Consider the following 18,901-nt stretch of genomic DNA (forward strand, 5'->3'; position numbering starts at 1 on the left):
GAGATCGAGCAGAACTTGGAGAGGCTCTAAGGTTGAGGAAAATTTCATTCCGCAAGGGGCTGAGTCCTGGAGCAATTCAAGACCACAAGGATAAGTTCGTAGGAGGGCACCAAGTTCACCACAAAGTCCTGAAATTGGTTCCAAATGATCTGGGGAAAGAAGCAGGGCTCATAATCAGTACCCCCCCACACCTCCGATCCTCCTTGTAGTGAGTCCCCATCCCCCAGCCTGGGAAAGTGGGAATTTACAGGCGAGGACTTAAGGGCGAATTTTACAGAGGGTTCAGGCCCTGTACAAGGCTTGCCATGTGGCCACACCAGTAAAGTGTATGAATCTTTTTTAAATGAAATCCAAAAAGAACAAAAAGGATAAGAAAAAGCCCAGAAGATGTTAGTCCTCCAATTCAGACTCATACTTCACCGAGGAAGGAAAGCCATCAGACTGATTCTGAGCAGAACAGACAAAATGCAGCATAGACTTTTTCCCCGAGGACTCTGAAACGAAGTGCATAAAGGTTGTATCAACTATGCACATACAAACTGAGCAGTCCCTTGAGGACAAGCCTCAGAGCACATGACTTCCTGCTAAATCCTCTCCAGAAGCAGCAATTCTGCACCATTCTTTGAGAGGGTAATCAGGGAGAAGTGGGAAGCTCCTGAAACGGGCAAGCACGTTAACAGGCACACTCTCAGATTCTACAAGCTCCAGGAGCCAAAATGTCATAACTGATGTGCTTAAGGTCAATGCTGCAGTAGCATCTCTAGCTTATATGATTATTCCATCCAAAGGATACTTCTTTCCCAAGGAGCCAATGGATAAGGTGAAAGTTACTCACAGAAGGGACTTTGATGTTTCCTCACCAACTTTCAGAGCATTTCTGACAGCCAATTGGTTTCCTTAAGTTACAATGTCATGGGGCTGGGAGAATAACATGAGGGGGAAAGGAGTCCAGGAGAGCTGGCTGTATTTTAAAGAATCCTTATTGAGGTTACAGGGACAAACCATCCCGATGTGTAGAAAGAATAGTAAATATGGCAGGCGACCAGCTTGGCTTAACAGTGAAATCCTTGCTAATTTTAAACACAAAAAAGAAGCTTACAAGAAGTGGAAGATTGGACAAATGACCAGGGAAGAGTACAAAAATATTGCTCGGGTATGCAGGAGTGAAATCAGGAAGGCCAAATCACACCTGGAGTTGCAGCTAGTAAGAGATGTTAAGAGTAACAAGAAGGGTTTCTTCAGGTATGTTGGCAACAAGAAGAAAGCCAAGGAAAGTGTGGGCCCCTTACTGAATGAGGGAGGCAACCTAGTGACAGAGGATGTGGAAAAAGCTAATGTACTCAATGCTTTTTTTGCCTCTGTCTTCACGAACAAGGTCAGCTCCCAGACTACTGCACGGGGCAGCACAGCATGGGGAGGAGGTGACCAGCCCTCTGTGGAGAAAGAAGTGGTTCGGGACTATTTAGAAAAGCTGGACGAGCACAAGTCCATGGGGCCGGATGCGCTGCATCCGAGAGTGCTAAAGGAACTGGCAGATCTGATTGCAGAGCCATTGGCCATTCTCTTTTAAAAACTCATGGCGATCGGGGGAAGTCCCGGATGACTGGAAAAAGGCTAATGTAGTGCCCATCTTTAAAAAAGGGAAGGAGGAGGATCCTGGGAACTACAGGCCAGTCAGCCTCACCTCAGTCCCTGGAAAAATCATGGAGCAGGTCCTCAAGGAATCAATTCTGAAGCACTTAGAGGAGAGGAAAGTGATCAGGAAGAGTCAGCATGGATTCACCAAGGGCAAGTCATGCCTGACTAATCTAATTGCCTTCTATGACGAGATAACTGGCTCTGTGGATGAGAGGAAAGCGGTGGACGTGTTGTTCCTTGACTTTAGCAAAGCTTTTGACATGGTCTCCCACAGTATTCTTGTCAGCAAGTTAAAGAAGTATGGGCTGGATGAATGGACGATAAGGTGGATAGAAAGTTGGCTAGATTGTCGGGCTCAACGGGTAGTGATCAATGGCTCCATGTCTAGTTGGCAGCCGGTATCAAGTGGAGTGCCCCAAGGGTTGGTCCTCGGGCCGGTTTTATTCAATATCTTCATTAATGATCTGGAGGATGATGTGGATTGCACCCTCAGCAAGTTTGCAGATGACACTAAACTGGAAGAGAGGTAGATACGCTGGAGGGTAGGGAGAGGATACAGAGGGCCCTAGACAAATTAGAGGATTGGGCCAAAAGAAATCTGATGAGGTGCAACAAGGACAAATGCAGAGTCCTGCACTTAAGACGGAAGAATCCCATGCACCGCTACAGACTAGGGACAGAATGGCTCGGCAGCAGTTCTGCAGGAAAGGACCTAGGGGTTACAGTGGACGAAAAGCTGGATACGAGTCAACAATGTGCCCTTGTTGCCAAGAAGGCCAATGGCATTTTGGGATGTATAAGTAGGGGCATTGCCAGCAGATCGAGGGACGTGATCATTCTCCTCTATTCGACATTGGTGAGGCCTCATCTGGAGTACTGTGTCTAGTTTTGGGCCCCACACTACAAGAAGGATGTGGAAAAACTGGAAAGAGTCCAGCGGAGGGCAACAAAAATGATTAGGGGACTGGAACACATGACTTATGAGGAGAGGCTGAGGGAACTGGGATTGTTTAGTCTGCGGAAGAGAAGAATGAGGGGGGATTTGATAGCTGCTTTCAACTACCTGAAAGGGGGTTCCAAAGAGGATGGATCTAGACTGTTCTCAGTGGTAGCTGATGACGGAACAAGGAGTAATGGTCTCAAGTTGCAGTGGGGGAGGTTTAGGTTGGATATTAGAAAAAACTTTTTCACTGGGAGGGTGGTGAAACACTGGAATGCGTTACCTAGGGAGGTGGTGGAATCTCCTTCCTTAGAAGTTTTTAAGGTCAGGCTTGACAAAGCCCTGGCTAGGATGATTTAGTTGGGGATTGGTCCTGCTTTGAGCAGAAGGTTGGACTAGATGACCTCCTGAGGTCCCTTCCAACCCTGATATTCTATGATTCTATTCTATGATTCTATGACCTGAAAGCCCTTAAGATCAGAAACCAAACTTACTAAGTCTATACTTAAGAAAATCTCTTAAGCAACAGCATTAATGGCAGATGCGTTAATGGATACTATGAGGTTTTCTGCCAGGACCGTGGCATCTAGCTCCACTGCCAGGAGACACACATGGCTTTGTCTCTTGAAAGTAGACACTTCAAACATTTCCCGTGCTCTTCTACATTCACAATATCTCTCTTCTTCAGAGAAAAACTGGACAAGACAGTGACTGAAAATGTGACTAAAACCGAATAGTCCTTCCCTAGTCAACTTAGTATTCCAAGAAGGGACTCCAAACCACTACAAACCCCAGATACGCTCCTTTTATCCATCTTCCTCACCGAGGTTTCAGAGAAAACCAGATACAGATACGTCAAGGGAAAACCTTGGAACCAAGGAACAGGAGCTCCTGCAACCTTCAAAAGCCCTTTACGACAACAAGCAAATGTGCCTCCACCCAGACCTGAGCAGCAGGATTTTCCATTTTCCAGATAAATGGTTTGTTTCAATCACAGAAAGGTAAGTGTGTTCCAGGAATACCCTCTTGAGCAAAGGGCTCCACCCCATCCCTTCTTCATCCAACCTCCCGCAACCCTGCAAAAGTGCAAGCTGGTCCAGAACAAGATCTCCCAACTTCTGGCCATACAACAATAGGAGGAGTTTCCACAGGAGAGCATTGATTAGGGTTTTACTCCACCTTCGTCATTGCTCAGAAGTACACACTAGAGGAGTCAAGGTCATCCTCAACTTCAAAAGGCTCAACAAACAAATAAGGAAAATTAAGTTCCAGATGGAAACTAACTGATAGCGACATCCCTGTGTCAGGGTACTTCCTAACCTCAGTCAATTTGGCAGATGCATTCCTTCACATTCCAGTGTGCCCCTGCAGGCTTCTGAGATTTGCTGCTTATATCACGAATCACTATTAGTACCTAACACTTCCAATCGGTGTCTTATCAGCCCCCATGGTATTTATGATGATGCTGGTGGTGACCATAGCCAGACTCAGGTCCCAGGGTATTCACCTGTACCCTCTTTCTGATGACTCCTTAATCAGAGCCCCACCCCAGGTGGTAGCGCACAGTACCACATTTCAGACTCTGGATCTCCTGCAAGCACATGGATTCATAATAAACATGAAGTAAAGTTCCTTGAACCCCTTAACAAGAATAATTTATCTGGGTGTGGAAATAGATACTTCAACAGCACAGCTGTACCAATCAGTAAACAGATTCCAGAAGATTCAGAATCTGATATCCACACTGGCCAAGTGAAAGAGCTCACCTATTGTTCCCTGCCCTCAGCTACTGGGCCTCCTGGTTTCATGCATAGGAGTTACCCATTGGCAAAAATCACACGTCAGGTGCCTTCACACTTTTCTTCTGAAAACATGGGACTACTCCCCCAAACTCAGGCAACTTCACTTACATGTCCAAAACAGGTCCTCAACTCCCTGATGTGGTGGAAAGTCTGGGGAAACATCCTCAAGGTTCTTTCCATATGCTTTCAAGACCTGTAGGTTCTCACCATTGATGCCTGCATTAAGGGATGGGGAGTACATCTGTGACCTAGAAGGGTATGAGGCATCTGAAACCTCAGACAAATGAACTACAGCATCTGTCTCTTGGAACTCAGGGCAGTCAAACTAACTCTTCCAAGATTCAAGAGCCACGTGGATGGAAATCATATCCCCAGGCTGACAACAGCTGCATATATAAAACAACCAAGGAGGGACAAGGACTGCAGCTCTACATGCAGAAGTGGTGGAGAAAATGGAATGGGCAGAAATGACTCTCCTCTCCCTAAAGGCAATCCACATACAAGGGGAACTGAACCAAAAGGCAGACTGGCTCAGCCAGCACAATGTCAGCAACTCAAAATTGTGCCTAAAACCAGGAAATCTTCAACCTGATCTCACAGGACATTCAGTTTAATCAGTTGACCTGTTGGCTAATCACAAGAATACAAAGCGGCCAAAATACTTCACCAGGGAAGCAGACTCTAAGTCTATGAAAACAGACGCTCTGTCACACAGATGGCCACAGGCCCTGCTATATGCTTTCCCACCTTTTCCTCTCACAGGGAAAATGACCCAAACATAAGGTCAGAGGATGTAAAGATGATAAGTGTTAACTCCCACACTGGCCAGGGATACCCTGGTTCTCTAACAAAACAGAACTACAGCTGGAACCACCACTGCAACTACCATTCTTTACCAAGGACCATTCTTCCATCCAGACCAGGCCATCTTCATCTAACAGCCTGGCTATTGAAAAGGGAAGTATTAGCCATACTCAGCCTATCTTACAAAGTGATAGGGACTTCACTCTCTTCTAGGAGAACTTCCAGTCTAAAAGCCTACCCATCCACCTGGAGTAAATTCAGCCTTTCGTGTCAAGAGCACAGAGCAAACTCACAGCATCCCAGGATTCAAGTTATTCTAGACTTCCTTCAAGAAGGAATGATAAAGGAACTTCAGCCAAGCATCATTATGTGCCAGGTGTAGGCCTCAGTATTGTACTGTTCGCAGGATATTCAGGCTCCCTGGTCAAGAACCCTCAGGTATCCAGGTTCCTCAGAGCAGTCATATTGGCCAAACCAGCAGTCAAACTCATCTTTTCTGAATAGGATCTACTCCGGGTGTTGACAGCCCTAACCACTCATCCTTTTGGACTTGATTTCTGCATAACCATTTTACCTCTCCCTCAAAACCTATTTTCTGGTGGCTAACACAACTGCCTGACAAGTTTCAGAATGGGCACCTTATCTGTGCATGAAACTTACTGCATGTTTCATGATAAGGTGGTGCTAAGGATTCAGAAATGGTCTTGCCAAAGGTAAACTCTCTTTTCCATGCCTTGCAGGGAAATGTCCCTCCCATTATGTCTGAATCCACAGTACCTAACTGAGAAGCTGTGGCACACTTTAGATGTCAGAAAAGCATTGAAAATTTACATCAAGCATACAGAACCCACAAGGAAGTCAGGCGTTCTGCTTATCTCCTTCCATCCAGAGTCTCAAGGATTCAGTCTCCAAGCTCTCCTTGCTAGATGGATCAGACTACATATTGATGAGACATACAAGGCAGCCAATGTTCCTGTCCCAGAAAGAATCAAGGTGCACTCCATAAGACCAAATCGCAACCTTGTGGGCCGAAAGAGCACGTGCTTCCATCACAGAGATCTCCAAAGCAGCAACATGGTCACTGGTTAACATCTTTATCAGATGTTGTAGACTGGACTTAACCTTCTGAAGAGGCCTCCTTTGGCAGGAAGGTGCTGGAGGCAGTGTTCCAGTAATAACCTTGCTGCTTGAGCAATGCTGTAAAAAGGGAGGGGCTTCCCCCCCTCATTCCTTTTGTTTGTTCTCTTACCCTCCCCTACCCCTGCATAGCAGAACTGCAGAAGATTCTGGGCTGCAGAATGGAAAGTTTCTTATCCAATAAGTTTCTTTCTGCTAGCTATGTCTCCCGCACAATTCTACCCATCCTGGATTGCTCATCAGCCGATGATCAACATTTTATTTGCATACATTACCTTATAAGCAAGGTCTTCTGTGTGTCGTTACTTGGTTGGCATTGGAATTATTGTCGCTATTTTCCACAAGTTTTTACCCAGCTTTAGAAAGAATCATCTGGCAGCAGCCAGAGAAAGGGTCAGAACAAGCTGTGCTGCAGCTTTGAACCACCTCCAAAACTGCACACCGGAGGGAAATAGCTAACACGTAGCAAAACTGTGGTAGATACTACAAGCAGAAAGGAAATTATTGGATATGTTTTCCATTATTCGCCTATAGCTACGATCTTTTAGCGTTTACAATCAAGTGATATCAAATTATATTTCCACCTAAGAAAAAAATAAGTCTTGGAGGTAATGAAAAGGAGCCTATTCCGGGATGGACAAAATTCCTAGATTTATTGGACAAATGAGATTGGGGATTTCAGCCGTTTGCGATTATTTTAAGTTTACTGACTGCCATGAATAATAATCCAACCACCTCAGATTTCCCCAAGAACCTGTTCAAAAAGTTGATCACTGCAACATATTATGAAGGGCAACAAATCTGGACTATTATAGATCGAGTGAATGGGGAAATCAACAAGGGCTTTCTTGAAAAATGTCCTGCTGAGAGCTCCGCTACAAAACCACAGGTGCTCCAGAGCGAGCACTTCAACTGGTCACAGCTGTAGCAATACTGCATGAGGAGAGAGAAGTGTGTAAACAGTTCTATCGGAATGTGCTTGATTTTTTTCTGTAAAGTAACCTGAAATTTCTTCACTGGGGAGGTACTTGCATCAGCAAAGCAATGAGAACAGTCTGAATTAACCAGGCTATCCACCACCCAAAATAAAACCATTTATCAGGACTTGGTGAATCCAGTGGTGAATGCCATGGCCTACATATTAAAATAAATAAATAAATACCAAAGTGCATGGCAGTGCTGCTCTACCCTGTTGGCCACTATGAAGCGATTAAAGGGTCATTCAAATAAGGAAATCCAGAACAAGCTACACGATTATCATTGTCGACCATCCACTCACCAACTAATGAAGTACAATAGATTGGTTGCCGTTGGTGACTACCCAACAACTAACCAAACGTGACCACAGCCATCCAAATACCAACCCAGAGCCCCACAACTCAACCCTTTTGTGACCTTACAAGACTCACACACAAAGTTATTGACAAAAACTCCCATGATGCATTCACCTTAAAAAGTAGGTAGATATAATTATTAGTTATTAAAATTAGGTATAATTTGTTTTGTCCCACTCTAGAAAAGTATCAAGCTACAGTAATCCTACTAGGTTTCCTATTTCCATAGACTAGTTTCAAATACTTACACAGAAACTGTTTTTTCTTTTCCAGTGGTAACTCGTGAAAAACATCCCAAAAGATTTTAATTGTAGGATGGTCTGCCCAATATTCTCCTTTATATTCTGTGTTCTGAAGTGACCAAAACATGTGATTATTAGTCAAATTCACAAAATATCAGGACACTCTGAATATGTAAATACTGTATGTAGAAAGAGACAACACATTGCTCCTGAGTTATTCAAAACTACAAATGTCATTGTTCTATATGCATTTTTATTTTTTTCACCAAAGTTTACTTTTTTATGTTTTTACCTCTAAAGATAATGTTTTCTCCCACACTGGATACCAGTTAACATCCTACTACTAAAATGATTCTAACACCAGTAAATTCTAATCAGGGTATTTACACTCTGCCTATATAAATGCCTCTTGCACTTTCAGTTGAATACATTATTATTTATTGACTGTACACAGTAACATTGTTTAACCACCACCGCATTTCAGTGGTGGATGAACAGTGACTCAAAGGACTTTGGGATCCTTCTGAAAGTTAAGAAATTTCTTGTGTGCATTTACTGAAAAATCCTAGCTTCTAAACAAAAATCCTAAAGCCTTCCCAATAAAGTGTACATCTACTACACTGAACACTAAAACTGGGTGTCTTTTTCTATTACTTTATCCAATATAAGCAGGATTTGTAGCATCACATGAGAAGTCTATGAAATATAGGTGTATTACTACTTGTTAACATCTACTGTTCTCAGCCATGGTACACAGAGTTCAGGGATCAGCACCACTTCATCACCAAAAAACACAAAATGAACGAGGAGACCTAGTGGAAGGTTCTATATTAGAGCTATTGTTTTTAATACTACAAAACTACTGTCCCCATTCATTAATGGCATGGATTAGTATTTGTGGATTCATAGGGAGAGACTTGAAAGAAAAGAAAATGTATGGCACTGGAATAGGAAGGAAATTCCACACAGCAGGGTTCTTGTGATACCAAACAACACAAATGGAACTTGTGTAATGTCCAGAAGATGTTTTAAGGATTTATAGTCCAAAAAAGGAAATGGACCTTTTTTCAGTTTATAAAACACCTGGATAAACATTTTAAAATATTTTAATTTCCTTTCTGCCTGCATGACTTCATAAGGCAACACACAAAAGTAATTCAGAATATATAACTTGTTTTGGACTACACAACCTTGTCATCACACCCATGCACTAAAATATATTTGGCCACTTGTTGACTAATGCGTTGCATATTATAATAAGGAAAATTCCTAATGGTTTGTGTGTCTAGATAATAAGGGGCACTATAAAAAAAAACCAACAACAGAACTCACATCTAGGTCACCTGCCAGTAAATGGAGCTCTGTGATGGTTTTTGGAGTAGATGGAACTATCATTCAAACAAGAGATGTGTGAAACCACCAGAGACCCTTAAACTTAAATTCTTTGAACACAAAAGTTCATGTATTAAACATATTTTTTGTTAACTTTTTCCCCTTAAAAATTTAATATATATGGTTCTCTCTCAGTTCTCCGCAATGTTTGTCCAAGAGATTTTAGAGAGATCAGATATGAAACATTAAGGGTGAGGATGAATCTGTAGAAATTAAAGAGACTCCATTTACTGTTAGCAAAATTCTGTTACCTCATCTTTAGGGAAACTGGAAAGCTTAACTTCAGCATAGGAATGTGGGGGCAGGAAGTGTTGGAGAGGCAATACCATCAAGTGTTTTGCTTTTGCATTTTAAATGTATACCAATTTAATGTACTCTAACTAAACTAGCACTTACCTTCTCCAGTTCTTTCCAATCATAATTTGTGTTCCCAATCACCATCGCCTGCAGCTCACTGGGCTGGAAGAGCTGAAGAACTTTACCACCACACACCTTATGAAAGCCTGCATGGAATGCATCAAATAAGGAAGCCACTGATTTACTGAAGATATAATCCACATAGGCATCTACAAATTCTTGCCTGTAGAGTGAAGACAAAAGCAAACACATTTTAAAAAACTGAAGATATTTAAGCACCATTCTTCTATAAATCAATCAATGGTCAACTTAGCACAAAATACTAATTTTTAAGATACTGTATTCTGCCTATGGTCTTTGCTATGGCCACAATGAAGATCCTTTGACCATGAGCAGAGCATGAATTCAATTCTTCCCAAAACAGAGAGAGTATGGACTGGACAAAGAACATTAAATAATGCATTTCAGACAACATGAGCCTTTTAATTATTTGTACCCTCCACAATGAATTGGCTCTTCAGGAGACTTGCACTGCCTCTTAAAATGCTGATTCACAGTATAGTGGTCTGAAACTAATTATTCAAGTCACTGTTGTTCCTTTACTAAAAAGGATTATTTTCAGTTTTAGGGAGTGATTGTGTATGCTCAGTGTTGGAAGACAAATTCATAACTCTCATGGACATCTTATGTTCTGTATAGTGTCTGGGTCAGACAGAAAGGGCTAATTACGGTTAGGGAAAATAGTTTGACTAAGAGAACTACTCCTTGTTACTAACGAGCATGAACATTTCAGGCAAGATACTTGAAGTGTTTGCACTCAAGTACACGTGGCAAAAATCCAATAACTTACTAGTTTACCTTTGACTGTGAATATTTTTACACCAGTCTAGTCAGCATTAAGTGGTTCAATCATGCTGCCATTATTTCTGTTAGCAGATTACCAGTACATTTTCTTCAGGGAAATCCATAGTATTTTTATGTTTTATCAGGGTCATCATTTATCTCAGAAGGATCATTTGAATGCACCTTGCAAACAGCCTGGCATTTGTTTGGGCGGTTGCCATGCAAATTTTTACAATGCTACCTTTTGCTAGGTAATGTTGCTGCAATAATCACATTATTATTAAGATTGTAATTGAGACTGCCATACAAAGGAAAATAAAGGGTGCTAAATGATAGAGGACTGAAAAAAACTCTTAAAACACTGTCAGTGTCAGATGATAATCAGTACTAACAATTATTGATAAGGCACACACCTTCCCAGTACACTTCAGGCAGTACCTGAATCTCTTGGCATGCTTCCAATTCATGTAAATATACAACAATTAAGCAGGAAAACAAAAAAAGTGAATAGACATCTTCATGAAACAACAGGTACTTCCTTAACAATGAAATCCCACAAATACTGGCAGCACCATAGTGATCCTTTACTATCAGCCAAGAATTTAAAGAAAAAAAAAGAAGGAGGCTACTCACCTGTAACTGGAGATTTTTTCAAAATGTGTGGTCTCTATCTGTATTCTACACATGGGTATACAAGCACATGCATCTCAGACCAGAAAATCTTGAAAATAATGTCTGTTGGTCTGTGCCTGCACCCTGGACCTCCTTGTGCTCCATACCAGCGGTACAAGGGGAAGTGCAGAGCAACTACCTCTCCAGTTCCTTCTCTGCTACAAATCCAGTAGTGTCTGAAGCAGAGGGGAAGGAAGGCAAGTAGTGGTATATGGATCTGGACCACACATCTCAAAGAACCTGCACTGACCGGTGAGAATGCTGGTCCCTATGAGTATTTCACAGGTGGGTGACTGGCAAGCAGTAGTCAAATAGGAAGGGAGGTATGAGGATGCAGGAGTACAGATGCCTGTAACACTGCAATTCCAGAGGCTGCATCAGCAGAAGAGGCTTGTAGCAACGCATAATACTTCTTGAAAGTGCAGATGGAATTCCAGGTTGCTCCCTTACAAATGTCTAGCAGAGGGACTTCTTAAAGAAATGCTACTGAGGTTGTCTGTGCTCTAGTGGAAAGGGCCCTCAACCCATCTGGAGGAGGGAGATGCACCAACTGACAGCAGAGGAGGATACAGCCAGAAATTCACTTAAAGAGTCTCTGCGCAGATATCGCTTGTCCCCATGCTCACTCTGCTATAGCAACAAATAATCTAGGTTATTTTCTAAATGATTTCACTCTTTGCAGGTAGAATGCCAATGCTCATCTGATGTCGAGAGAACCAAGTCTCATCTACTCGCTGGAGGCATGAGGCAAAGAATACCAGTAAAGCAAATCAACTGGTTTATGCAGACCTCGGAAGTTACCTACAGGATGAATTTGGGTGGAGGCAAAGGGATACCTTCTCTTTATGAAATGTATGTGTATGGCAGGTAGACCGTGAGGGCCTCCAGCTCCCCTTTTCTCCTGGCCAATGTAATGATCTTCCGGAAGGCACCCTTCATAGAAGATGGGACATCAAGAACATGGCCATCGGTTTGAAAGATGGCCTGTTAAGTGTTGAAAGTATGAGAGTAAGATCCCACTGTGGTGCTGGCTTCACTACTGGTGGGGAAATCCTAGTCAGACTCTTTAGGAATTTGGTTGTTACTGGGTAAGTAAAAATAGAATAGTCATCTACTGGCAGATGGAATGTACTGATTACTTCTAGCCAGATTCACAGCAAGCTAACGGAAAGATTTGTCTTGACAGTGACAACACAGTCTAAAATAGAAGCAAGACCTGCTGGCCCTGATTATAATTGGTTCTGTTGCACCCAGAGAGAGAGAGAGAGGCGGGGGGGTGGGGGGACACCTCTATTTGGTTCGATAACATTTTCTGCTGTGATTATGAATAGTTTGAATGGCCTCCGAACATGAATGCTCTAAGTCTGACACCCATCCAAATATCAAGCTATGAGGTCAAGAGAGTCCAGGATGGGATATCTGATACTGTTGTTCTCCTGAGTCAGCAGGTACAGAAAGGACTAAATACTATAGGCTCAAGCAGCAATCTGCCTAGCCAACCATATTTTCCCTGTCCTCACAACCTCAGTTCAGCTATAAGCACGTCATGGTCTCAAGGAACATGTTCTCTGCTCCACCAGTCCATGAAAAGGAAGCAAAAACAGGAGCATGCAAAAAAGAAAAACTAAAGCAAAATGAAAATACACAAAAAAGCCAAGGGGAAAAAAGAACAAACAAAAATATGCGCGAGGGGAAGGAGCGAGAGAGAATGGACAGGGGACAAAAAAAAATTGCTGGTAACTAAGTCAGGGCCCTCAACAAAGGGAAAAGTGGTGCCATCGCCATCTGCCAATACACTGAAAGGAGTGGAATGGGAATTAATAAAAAAAAGTTTGTTTTAAAGAGAAGTAATAGAATCCATCACTTCAATGACAAAAATCTCTGCCTGAGAATGTTACAAGATCCTTACCATCAGACTCATTCAACTTTTCTGCAAAAGGAAAAGATGTCCCCAGAATTACCTTTCCCAAACTGGGGGAGGCTAAAAGACTGCATAAAAAAGGAGGCTTTGATTGCTACTCAGCAAATTCTAATTATACTCAAGTTCCTTGCAGATCAGTGCAGTTTTGTTTACGTTAACCATTTAGCAGCCTATGACCATTATTAAGAGAGATGAGTTGAGTTGTCTTCCCTAGGGAGGCGTATTTAGCAAACAACCTAACCTTATAAAATGAAGAGAATTGTCTAAATGGGCCCTACATAGCTTTCAAGTTAAAAATTCGAGTTGAAACAACATACTTCAAATAGCAACTAATAAATTACAGCAAGAATTATGTTCTCAGCAGCTGGAAGAATTCATCATGTTAAATAAAAGCTTTTTTCCCTCCCACACCAAATATGCTAATTTCTGGATCAGAGCAAGTTATGTTTAGCAGTCTAGATATACCTTTCTGAAACAGGCTAAAATTGAAGCACTACCTGACCACTACACCTGCACCATTATAATTCATTTACCTATTTTGTTTGACCACAGGAACGTCAGCACCTTTGGGAACCAGCTCTTTTACTTCTGTTGTTCCAAAATTTTCCACAGTGATCTGTTTAAAAGTAAAATGCAGAGTACACTTAATCTACTGTTCCAAAAGACCATTTCCCTCAACACAGGGCAGGTCTATACTACTGCCTAAGTCGATCTAACTTATGTTGCTCAGGGGTGCAAAAAAGCACCCTCTCCCCGAAAGATGCAAGTTTTGTGCTGCTCACACAGGTGATATATTGGCAGGAGATGCTCTCCCACTGATGTAGCTTACGCTTCTCAACGAGGTGGAATAATTATGCCAACGGGAGAGCACTCTCCTGTTAGCATAGCATGCCTTCACCAGATACCCTACAGAGGCGCAGCTGCACCAATGTAGTGCTGTAGTGTAGACTTGCCCTCAGCCCTGGGCAGCGTTTCACAATCAGCTTAACATTAAAATACCAACTGAATGCAAACTTCTAATAGGAGAGCAGCTAGTAGTTTTGGTAACATATATTCTGCTAGAGGCAATCATAATGGATAGTTAAAGCTACATGTAAAATACTTTAAAAAAAATTCAAAAGCTTACTGTAAAGTTGAGACAAAATGTCTCCTCTATGTCATCTTCTGGGTAGTCCAGTAACTGCTGCATACTTCTGCAAAACAATGTATTTAGTCTTCATCTTAATGCATTGAAAAATTAACATATGTTGAGTAAGTGTTCTCAGTATTTTGTCAGTCCTATATCTTTCTACAGCAGTGGTTCCCAAACTTGTTCCGCCGCTTGTGCAGGGAAAGCCCCTGGTGGACCCGGCCGGTTTGTTTACCTGCAGACGCGGCAGGTAAACAAACCGGCCCGGCCCGCCAGGGGCTTTCCCTGCACAAACGGCAGAACAAGTTTGGGAACCACTGGTCTACAGTCATCTTCTTTGGATTTCTCACTTAGATGACTAGCATTCAGAAGTGCAAAGTTAAGAAACCCTCCACTGATTCATGTTTCATTTCAGTTGTAATGCAGCACAAAGTTTATTGAACATTTTCTTGTTTTTCCTTCATTTCTGGCGGCCTTAATTGCTTCCAATTGTCTACTTTAGAAGCAAGGTGAAAGGGTTCTTATTTTGGAGTTGGAAAGGAGCAAGAGGGCTCACAGAATGAGAAAAGAGGCAGGGTACTGAGAGAAACAGAATGATAGCAGCCTGATCCTTCATCTCAGTACCTGAAATATGTGTTTATGGGTCAAAAAACAGTAGTGTAAATCCAAACTCAACTTTTAGCCTAACTGTATTATTCTAGTTAGAGATTTATTGAGATATTATTTATTCAATTCCTTGTACATTACAGGAAACTACATCGTGCATTTAATAAGAAAGATGATACACTGGTTATCTTGTCATTCTATTTATAATCAGCTCACCTGCCAACATCAGGCATTAACTCTTTTAAGTCATCTAGGGAAGGCTTCTTATTCAACAGCTTCTTGTACAAAGCCAAGGGGAAATGAAGGTCTACAATAGTAAAATTATATATTGCAAGCCCACAGACAACACCAATCAAATGGAACAAGTCACTGTCTTCAAAGGTCTATGATGAACAGAAAATACAAGAGTTAACATTTGTCAACTTAAAAAACATTTGTCAACTTAAAAAAAGAAAAACTGTTCAGATTTTTAATAGGTTTATATTCTATTTCATTTACATTTCCTATAAATAAAAATATAATCTTATTTCATAGGTTTCAGAGTAACAGCCGTGTTAGTCTGTATTCGCAAAAAGAAAAGGAGTACTTGTGGCACCTGACTATGCATCCGATGAAGTGAGCTGTAGCTCACAAAAGCTCATGCTCAAATAAATTGGTTAGTCTCTAAGGTACCACAAGTCCTCCTTTTCTTTTTGCAAATCTTATTTCATAGTATTGTTAAAACAGGTAAGTTTTTAAACTAGTTGAGAAAGACTGAAATCCAAGGAGAAAAAACGGTTACCTAACCTTTTGTAACTGTTCAAGGTGTGTTGCTCATGTCCATTCCATTCTAGGTGTGTACGTGCCCACGTGCACAGTTGTTGGGAGACTTCTGCCGTAGCGGTATCTGTAAGGCTGGCTGTGGCGCCTCCTTGAGTGCCATGTTCATGCATCAGTATATCAGGCACCACCGGCCCTATGCCCTCTCAGTTCCTTCTTCCCGGCAACTCCAAGAGGGGCAGGAGGGCAGGTAATGGAATGGACATGAGCAACACTGTGTCTTTCCATATTCTTTATGAAAATATGCTTGAGATATACTATATGCAAGATGGCTCATATGAGATATCATTGGAAAGGTTATGATTTAATGAATGTGATTATCCTATTTGTATGCATGTATCATTTCTGTATCTGAAATTAAGAATATTGACTATGTATCTGTATTTCAGCTATGTTACTTTGGGTGACGCCCACTGCCAACACTTCAGGTACAACAATGGAAAAGCCAGACAGGGAGGATGGCCCAACAACAGGGACAATGGACTCTACAAGAGCTTAGTCTTCCTGTGAAGGTCAGCCAGTGAAGAATGGCTGCAAGAGTACAGAGTCAGGTAGTCTTGCCACCTGATACTAAAACATTATCTGGGACTTCTTGTAACTTTCCACTGTAAGGGAAGGAGGGCCAAATTAGAAAACAAAGGACTCCCGCCTTATGTAAATCCTATTTAAGGGTGGGAAGTGAGGTAAACCTGGTCGTCAGTTCTCCCCTGCTACCTCACCCAAGATGGCTGCTAGAAACAACTAAGACTGAACAGAGGAAAAGAACTGGGGCCAGGCTGGAAGGGCGTCTGGCCTCTGAAGAAGATTATTAGAACCACATTTAGGCTAAGAACTCACATGTAACCAGTTTCTTTAGTGTATTAAGCTTAGTTTGCGTGCTCTCTTATTTTCTTAGTAATCTGCCTTGTTCTGTCTGCTACCTCCTTAACTACTTAAAATACACCTGTTATAATTAAATAAATTTCTGGTTTATAATACAACCCAAGTTTATGTGATTACTAACTGGGAGGGCAAGAAAGTGTGCATACAATCTTCCATATCGAGAGAAGAGGTGAATAGAATATATCTTTGGGTCTGTACTTCAAGGGAGGTGGACATCTGAGTACTGGAGCAAGTCCCTTAAGCTGATCTGCAGCTGGATATGACCCTGCCTGTGTATGTGTTAGAGGAGGTTTTAAGAGCCTGGCTCAGCAAGACAGGTTAAAGGGGGCCCAGGCTGGCAGAACAGGTAGACTCAGCGGTATCTCAGCACATCAGGTGACTTCCCAAGGGGTCGAAACCATTACAGAACACGTCTCGAAGAACAGTTATGAATAATAGGTAACTGTTTTTTCTTCGAGTGCTTGCTCATGTCAATTCCATTCTAGATGACTCACAAACAGTATTCCTGGAGGTGGGCTCAGAGTTCACAGTTTAGCGCCTTGTAATACCGCTCTACCGAAGCCAGAGTCATCTCGGGCTTGCTGGGTAAGCACATAGTGAGATGTGAACATATGGACAAACGACCACATGGCAACCCTGGAAATATCAGAAATTGGCACATGGGCCAGGAAGGCCACCGCCAAGGCTTGTGCTCTAGTTGAGTGGATGGTTACGATTGCAGGTGGAGGCAGCTTTGCCTGATCATAGCAAAACCGGATGCAGGCTGTGATCCAAGATGAAATTCTCTGGGTGGACACTGGATGATTATTCAGCCTGTCACTGCAACTACGTCGACTTGCAAAATGGTTTGGTCCTCTCAATGTAGAAGGCTAGAGCACAAGCCTTGGCGGCGGCCTTCCTGGCCCATGTAGGTAGGTTGCTCTAGTGGAGGGCTTTCTACTCCTCAGTAGGACCTGTTGGACCAGGGTCGAACATTCCCATTCCTCAGTAGTTAACCATAGAGCAACCAAGCTGTGAGGTGCAATGCTGCCAGATTCGGGTGCAGGAACTGGCCATGATTCTGTGACAGGAGATCTGGCCAGTGGGGCAGTGGCATTGGGATTGTCACCGACAGGTCCATGAGCGTGCTGAGCACCTGTGCTAGCGAGGCCAACCTTGGCCTTCTCCTACTTCATCTTCATGAGGACTTTGTGAAGCAGTGGCACCAGTGGGAAAGCGTACATCAGAGCCCCCAACCAAGGAAGTAGAAAGGTGTCCAACCGGAAGCCCCTGTTGACCCCCCAAAATGAGCAGAACCTGTTCTGGTGAGCATTTCCTGTTCTGGTGAGTCACGAACAAATCCACCTGGGAAGACCCCCACTTTCGGAAGATCTGGTCAACCACATCGGGGTGGAGAGACCATTCGTGGCGTGATGAGAAGGTTCTGCTGAGGCAATCTGCCAGCGTGTTCCTGGTTCCGGGGAGGTGCACTGCCATGAGATGAATGGCATGCTGCACGCAGAAGTCCCATAATCTGAGGGCTTCCTGGCAGAGAGTAGATGGCCTGGCTCCACTATGCTTGTTGATATAAAACATTGTGGTGGTGTTGTCAGTCAGGACTTGAACCACTTTGCCTTGTAACTGGGACCAAATAGTCTGGCAGGCCAGGTGAACAGCCCTGAGCTCCCTGACATTTATGTGGAGGGAGTGGTCAACCCCAACCAGCGGCCCTGTGTACTGACCTCACCCAGGTGGGCTCCCCAGCCTAGGTCCTAGGCATCAGACACCAGAGTTAGCGACGGGGATGCACAGGGAACTCCCTACAACACCAATGCGGGGTCCTGCCACCATGCCAGTGATGCCCAACTGTGGCCTGGCATGTTTACTACCAGGTCCAGGTCATGCCTGTTGGGGATGCAGACCAATGCCAACCATGCCTGCAGTGGCCGGAGGTGGAGCCAAGCATGACGGACCACGTAAGTACAAGCAGCCATGGGCCTAGCACCCTTAGGCAAGTACAGGTAGTGGTGAGTGGGTGGCCCCTCACACAGGAGATTACATCTGACATGACTCAGAAACGGGTCTCCGGAAAGAATGCCCTAGCCCATGTGGAATCGAGAACCGCCACAATAAACTCTCTCCGTTGCACTGGTACGAGGGTCGCTTTATTTTTGTTCACTAACAGGCCCACGTTGCAGCATGTGGAGTGCACCAGATTGAGGCTGCTCTACACTTGATCCCACGAGCTGCCCTTGATGAGCCAATTGTCGAGATAAGGATAGACCCAGATCCCCTGACACTGCAGGTAAGCGGCTACTGGGGCCGTGCATTTTGTAAAGACCTGTGGGACCAAGGAGAGGCCAAAGGGGAGCGCTGTGAACTGGAAATGGTACTGGCCCACCAT

General features: G+C 43.2%; 1 protein-coding gene across 4 annotated transcripts in view; it reads right to left on the reverse strand.

Moving 5' to 3' along the window:
- The window catches only part of HERC4 (HECT and RLD domain containing E3 ubiquitin protein ligase 4), an 81,674-nt gene that overhangs the window by 2,300 nt on the left and 60,473 nt on the right, over nt 1-18,901 (reverse strand). For all 4 annotated transcript variants that reach the window (XM_074958879.1, XM_074958876.1, XM_074958877.1 and 1 more), the window contains 5 exons: nt 15,034-15,200; nt 14,209-14,275; nt 13,616-13,698; nt 9,686-9,869; nt 7,904-8,006 (listed from right to left, as the gene is read on the reverse strand). In XM_074958879.1, the coding sequence (XP_074814980.1) occupies nt 7,904-8,006; nt 9,686-9,869; nt 13,616-13,698; nt 14,209-14,275; nt 15,034-15,200 (604 nt within the window). The remainder of the gene's footprint in view (nt 1-7,903; nt 8,007-9,685; nt 9,870-13,615; nt 13,699-14,208; nt 14,276-15,033; nt 15,201-18,901) is intronic.

Source organism: Natator depressus, chromosome 7 (assembly GCF_965152275.1).
Source record: "Natator depressus isolate rNatDep1 chromosome 7, rNatDep2.hap1, whole genome shotgun sequence".
Lineage (NCBI taxonomy): Eukaryota > Metazoa > Chordata > Testudines > Cheloniidae > Natator > Natator depressus.